General features: G+C 40.1%; 1 protein-coding gene across 4 annotated transcripts in view; it reads right to left on the bottom strand.

Moving 5' to 3' along the window:
• Positions 1–3,705: 3,705 nt before the first annotated feature.
• Positions 3,706–7,162, bottom strand: part of gtdc1 (glycosyltransferase-like domain containing 1) — a 49,156-nt gene continuing 45,699 nt past the window's right edge. For all 4 annotated transcript variants that reach the window (XM_055878563.1, XM_055878562.1, XM_055878565.1 and 1 more), the window contains 3 exons: positions 4,859–4,929; positions 4,367–4,458; positions 3,706–4,169 (listed from right to left, as the gene is read on the bottom strand). In XM_055878563.1, coding sequence (XP_055734538.1) covers positions 4,086–4,169; positions 4,367–4,458; positions 4,859–4,929 — 247 coding nt within the window. In that variant the 3' untranslated portion in view covers positions 3,706–4,085. The remainder of the gene's footprint in view (positions 4,170–4,366; positions 4,459–4,858; positions 4,930–7,162) is intronic.

Genomic DNA, 7,162 nt, shown 5'->3' with positions numbered 1-7,162 from the left:
AATGCATTTATTTCAATTTACTAATTTCCGTATACTGTATGAACTGTAACTCAGTAAAATCCTTGAAATTGTTGCATGTTGCATATTTTTGTTCAGAAAAGGTGAGGAATTTATTCTGCAATGGTTATGGAAATAAAATAAACAGGAAAAAGATTCCTATGTCTATATTTTAGATTCTAAAAATAAAACACAGATGTTCTCTTCTCATTAAAGTGGAACTGACAGTATTTTAACTACTTTGCAGATACAAAACAGACAATCATATCAGTCAAAAATATCAAATTCCCAGTTTATGCTACAAAACCAACTTCATAAGAGGTTTAAAAAATAGGTTCTATTTGACTCAACGTTCCATGATGTACACTAAGGCATTAGATCAGTTCAATGCATGATTAAAATAATTCACTAATACATTTCTTGGTAGTCCCAAAAATATGACTTTATGGTTGTAAATCACAGCTGGCCTGGTACATTGTTTGCTGCCTCCATTCAGGACACACCGTTTCAGTTTCAATTACTCAATATTTTGACAAAAAACTGACAAATGTAACTAAGGCTGGGAATGTCAATACAATCAAACTAGCAAGGGCAATGATCACCAGTCAGTCATAACATGGCTAATATGCTAGCGTATCTATTTATGTAGCAAGCTAAAAACATAGAGCCTAACGTTAGCTAGATAGCTAGCTAGATAGGTGCTAGGAGGACACTGTGTCATTGGAGAGGTCATGGTCGCAAATTTTCCCCTGGTATTGTTTTTCGGTGGCTACACAGCTAAAGATGCACGTGTAATTTGGTTAGCTAGCAAGAAATGAGAATCGCTTTGCTAGCTAGCTAGCTATGCTGAACGACTGTTATCCAATTAGCATATCTCTTGCATTCTACATTGTAGAATAATAGTAAAGACATCAGACAATGAAATAGCACATATGGAATCATGTAGTAACCAAAAGAAGTGTTACATTTGAGATTTTTCAAAGTAGCCACCCTTTGCCTTGATGACAGCTTTGCACACTCTTGACATTCCCTCAAATCAGCTTCATGAGGTAGTCACCTGGAATGCATTTACATTAACAGGCGTGCCTTGTTAAAAGTTTATTTGAGGAATTTTTTTCCTTCTTAATGCGTTTGAGCCAATCAGTTGTGTTGTGACAAGGTATGGGTGGTATACAGAAGATAGCCCTATTTGGTAAAAGACTAAGATAATATGGCAAGAACAGCTCAAATAAGCAAAGAGAAATGACAGTCCATCATTACTTTAAGACATGGTCAGTCAAAAGGTTAACACTTTTTTGGTTACTAAATGATTCCGTATATGTTATTTCATAGTTTTGATGTCTACACTACTATTCTACAATGCAGAAAATAGTAAAAATAATGAAAAACCCTTGAATGAGTAGGTCCAAACGTTTGACTGGTACTGTAGGGAAAGATAGCCTACCTTTAAATCCCGTTGTATTTAGCTACAGTTGAAGTCGGAAGTTTACATACACTTATGTTGGAGTCATTAAAACTTGATTTTCAACCACTCCACAATTTCTTGTTAACAAACTATAGTTTTGGCAAGTCGGTTAGGACATCTACATTGTGCATGACACAAGTCATTTTCCCAACAATTCTTTACAGACAGTAATTTCACTATAATTCACTGCATCACAATTCCAGTGGGTCAGAAGTCTACATACACTAAGTTGACTGTGCCTTTAAACATCTTGGAAAATTCCAGATGATGTAACGGCTTTAGAAGCTTCTGATAGGCTAATTGACATAATTTGAGTCAATTGGAGGTGTATCTGTGAATGTATTTCAAGGCATACCTTCAAACTCAGTGCCTCTGCTTGACATCATGGGAAAATCAAAAGAAATCAGGCAAGACCTCAGAAAAACAATTGTAGACCTCCACAAGTCTGGTTCATCCTTGGGAGCAATTTCCAAACGCCTGAAGGTACCACGTTCATCTGTACAAACAATAGTACGCATGTATAAACACATTGGCCGTCATACCGCTCAGGAAGGAGATGTGTTCTGTCTCCTAGAGATGAACGCACTTTGGTTCGAAAAGCGCAAATCAATCCCAGAACAATAGCAAAGGACCTTGTGAAGATGCTGGAGGAAGAAGATACAAAAGTATCTATATCCACAGTAATACGAGTCCTATATCGACATGACCTGAAAGGCCGCTCAGCAAGGAAGAAGCCACTGCTCCAAAACCACCATAAAAAAAAGCCAGACTGCAGTTTGCAACTGCACATGGGGACAAAGATCGTACTTTTTGGAGAAATGTCCTCTGGTCTGATGAGGCAAAAACAGAACTGTTTGGCCATAATGACCATCGTTATGTTTGGAGGAAGAAATGGGAGGCTTGCAAGCTGAAGAATACCATCCAAACCGTGAAGCACAGGGGTGGCAGCATCATGTTGTGGGGGTGCTTTGCTGCAGGAGGGACTGGTGCACTTCACAAAATAGATGGCATCATGAGGCAGGGAAATTATGTGAATATATTGAAGCAACATCTCAAGACATCAGCCAGGAAGTTAAAGCTTGGTTGCAAATGGGTCTTCCAAATGGACAATGACCCCAAGCATACTTCCAAAGTTGTGGCAAAAAAAAGCTGAAATAAATCACTCTCTAATATTATTCTGATGTTCCACATTTTTAAAGCAAAGTGGTGATCCCAACTGACCTAAGACAGAGAATGTTTACTTGGATTAAATGTCAGGAATTGTGAAAAACTGAGTTAAATGTATTTGGCTAAGGATGTACAGTACGTAAACTTCTGACTTCAACTGTACATATTTGCAGAAATCCATTTAGCCTAATGCGTTCTAATGATCTAAAGTCGTGCTGTTGCAACCGCCTGTAAACACACAGTCCAGTTCAAAGTGAGTGATGGCAGGCCCTTGTGGCAAATGGCTTGTTGGAATATAGACCTAGTGTACCTGATCGGTGTACCGCACCAGTCTGCGTAGACTCTAGTCCTGGACAAGACAGATGTTTTTATTAGGTTTAATTTACTGCAGTGTCTATTAATTGTCCAAATGCACAGCTGCTTTCCCACTCTATATCGCTATAGAATTTTTACAAATGCTTTAGAATGTTTGGGAAGTATGAATACTAAGAATGTATGACAGTGACCAAATCTAAGTGCTTGCTTGTCAGAAAATGTAAAAAGAAGTGTCATTCCTCCTGGGGGGGGGGGGGGGGGGGTCTATTTTAATAAGATTTTACGTTGCTAAAATACTGTCAGTTCCACTTTAATGGGAAATGGCTGCATTCTTGTTAATATGTTTTATGAATAAGCTTTTCATCATATCCCCCATTTGCACAAAATACTTACTTGCCAGATTGCAATACAATATTTCATACACTAACAGAGATGTGCGTACGCATCGTCTAAAAGTTGTGGGTAGGTGAGCAAATTATCATGTCAAGTACATTTTTTAAATAAATGCCAACTTTTGTGTGAACTGGCGCATGCACATTTTGGGGTATATTTTGGTATGTACGCACAATTTATAAATGAGGCCCCTGGCAACCCAGGTGGGGAGGCAGAGAACAGCATTTCAAGCCACAACTTGGCTGCCACTCTGTCGGGAGTCGTGGGGTGGGGAGCAATTCCAGCTCCAGGTCCTCTCCAGTACAGGATACAAATGAACACAACCGGATATATGAGGTGGCACCGCCTTTGAGAAACCTTTGAAAGAGTTTACACGTTCTTTTCTCTTTATTTCAAATTCAAACCACAGTAGACATAAAAGACCTCTCCCTCTCGCACGTGAAGATGGGGACATTTACAACAGGCACAATGTCTCAAAGGCATGGCTTTGATTTGAGCAGAGTGGAGCTGAGTGGAGAGAGAGAGGTGGTGGGGACAGGCTGTCTGAGGCCACCACAGGTTTGTAGCCCGTGGCTCCATGTCAGGCAGCTATGACGACAGCCCTTGAGACTCTCCCTCCCTCGCTACGCTGCAGACTTTCCATCAACCTTTAAATCCATCTCATTCTGCCACTAATCGAGTGAACTAAGTGTGCCCACTTCTGAGCAGATCCGCGGAGACTCGCATTGGCCCAGTTGTAGTCTGTCCGTCAGGGATGGTGGTCCTCTTTGTATGCCAGCAGACTCCTGAAGTCCTCCTTCAGAGCAGCCCAGGAATAGGAATTGGTGTCAACCTACAGTACAATACAGAGGAAAGAATGAAAGGCAGGATTAAGCTCTGGTGTCAACTGTCAACTTACAGTACAGAAGAAAGCAAGGAACACCGGCAGGGTGAAGGGTGAGGAGAAACCGTAGAGAGAGAAATGAATTGTGAACTGAATGAAGCGTGTGTTAGCTAATCCTGTTCCTGTCATGTCAAAGTGTTAATTACCTTAACGTGATGTCTCCTCACCACGTATGGCCTTCTGCACAGTCCCTGTAGTTTCTTATAAAGTTGCTCAGGTGTAGAGTACAGATACTCCTCTGTAGGACAGAGCGAGGAAAGGAAAACATATTTTGATGAAAGAAAAACCTCAAAGCACAGGCTTGATACAACGCACTTTCTTTATAATTAAAAATACATATTACACTGAACTGGGACAGGTTTTACATAATTAAACTAGTATTCTTTTTAAAGATTCATATTATTTATGCAAATCTAATTTAAGGAAGAGGCACAGCTACGGTGTTAAGAATCAGGTAAATTAGATTTTTTTGTTGTGCTCAGTAATCGTAGCGTTGACTTCAGCGTTCTATTTTAGTGATTTATTTTTCAGATTTACACCTTGAACATCTAAATACAACACATTTCTATAGATGCAAAAATGTGAGAATTAAACATCTTGCAATGCAATGGTGTATTAGCGTATTTGTGTAGTAATACCTGGGAATATTTCAGGATACACCAAAGCCTTGGGGCAGAGTGGATAGCAGCCACAATGAACAGCTTCTAGCCTGCAATATAACATTTTATAGTTTAGTCAGCGTGAAACACATTTGGATTTGAAACACACCAGTTGTATAACATGATCATTGTCTCAGAAATCCATTTACTGAAAAAGTGTGCTCTGGTCATGCAAAAGATAGAAAAACGTTGGTTTACTCTGTCCCCAAAATTGGAAAGTGAACACAATATCTGCCCCTAATAACTTCATGAGCTGAACAGCGTTGTCAAAATGGGTCCCATTGTGTCTTTGTTGACATTGGTTTCTTTTGATGCACAGTTCAGAATAAATGAAGTCCAACAGACTAGCTGGGGAAAGAAAGCATCCGGACATAGCACATTTCTCAGCAACGCAGTGGAACTCTAACCATTCGTAAAAAAAGATGGGGAGAGAAAAGCATCTCTTTCACTGTTAACACATCATCTGCAATGTTACAGGATGTTCAAAACCATCACAAAAGAGAGGACCTAAAATCCATCCAAATGGTTTTCAAATGTGAATAAGTTATTTATTTGTGAAATCTCCTGAAAAAAGTGTAGAGCTCAAAAAGCCTGTTGGTATGGTACATAGAGCTTCCCTCCACGTTCACAGAACTTATCTGAACCTCACTGACCAGTGCAGAAACCTGCCTATTTAAATTAGAATGTGCATCAATATTGATGACACCTCAATTTCACTCCTTTCCATCACTTTATTACATCATTCCTCATGCAACAGACATACATTTTTAAACATGGGATTAGTTCTCGGGACTTTAATTTCATGTTAAGACTAAAATGATGGGTGAAATCCTCACACGTATGCAATGACGCCATTCACTAGTCTGCACTCTAAAATGTACCCAATATCCTCAAACTGGTTGGAAATTCTATCTACAACATCAGCTGCATCTTACCATTTAACAACGGCAATTTTTGAAACGACAAGAATAACAGCAATATTGCTCTTCTGTCATCGTAGTAGGTTTGACAGGCAACAGTTTGTTCCTGGGAAACAGGGGTTTAATAAGTCGAACTACCTTTCGGCACCGTACGAAAGTGGTTAATGCTTTCTAATAGTCTAATTGCCTTTGCCTGCATTCCAAAGAATAGCATGGCTAATCAAGCTAATTTAAAGGTAGCAAGACAATAGCCCCGTGGCTTATGACAGCAAAATCTATGAAACCGATTATTAAGGTCAGTTCCATTTCAGTGGCGTAATGTGTAAGCGTGCAAATGGTTATAAGGCTTTCCATCTCAAATATAATTAGCCGATAATTTTGCTGGGGTAAATGACTTCTTCACTGCAGGGCATGAATAGGCGTTTGCTCACATCGCCAGACCATAATGAATCATATTAGGGCCAAATTCCACAATAATGAGGATGAAACACATTGGTGACACCTCTGTCGGGCAATATGACTGGACTGCTCTTTTTTGTTTATTGTGCTCTTCAGAAGCCTACATGTCTGTTTATCCTTACGCAGAGTGTGGAAATGAGAAACCCTTAACTATTTTCCTGTTTTGAACGCTATGTGAAGCTAATGAAATTGAACAGGTATTCTAAATCACTTGCTAACTTGAAAAGGTTTGTAATGGAACACTCAACGAGCACCGATGTCTATTTTGTTTACTTTCAAAACAGGTGAGTGAAGCCGATTGGAAGCTGGAGGAAACATTTAACACCCTCATCCACCTGAGCATCTCTCTTAGGAGAACCCAGTGTTGATATTCACCCATTCAATGTGCGTTTCTCTGTTGCCGAAAACACACACAAAGGGCCTCCACCAGCACTGCATCCACAAGGTTTACTATCAATAGAGCTTAGTGGGTGGTCGTGTGTCTCAGATCCCCCTGGTTTGGATCAAAGGAAGTATAAAACATCATTGTACAAGACTCCCCCAGAGGGACATCCCTTCCTCAAACTCAGGACAGTGTTTTTCACAACCATAATTAGCACATGGCTTCTTTACTGTGCACAGCCAAGCTTCTAACAGTGTTTTCAGCCAAGCTATCTAAAATAGATTCCCACACTGACTGCATGAAGCAATCCATAGAATGAACACACCACCAGGCTGGTGTTTTGTAAGAACACAACCTTCCTCTCTACTGAAGTGACACTACTCTGGCTCCAGTCCTGCTCTACCTTGGCTGTAGGCGGGATCTGACCAAACCCTTCAAATGCACAGCACAGGTGACTGACGTTTGGCTTCATACGGTAGCAAGTCTCATCATACACTTTGGACTCTACCTCCCTAGAGGTAA

Source organism: Salvelinus fontinalis, chromosome 23, assembly GCF_029448725.1.
Source record: "Salvelinus fontinalis isolate EN_2023a chromosome 23, ASM2944872v1, whole genome shotgun sequence".
NCBI classification, from domain to species: Eukaryota; Metazoa; Chordata; class Actinopteri; order Salmoniformes; family Salmonidae; genus Salvelinus; species Salvelinus fontinalis.
Note: the sequence above shows the minus strand (reverse complement) of the source record. Positions and strands in the feature narration are given on the sequence as shown.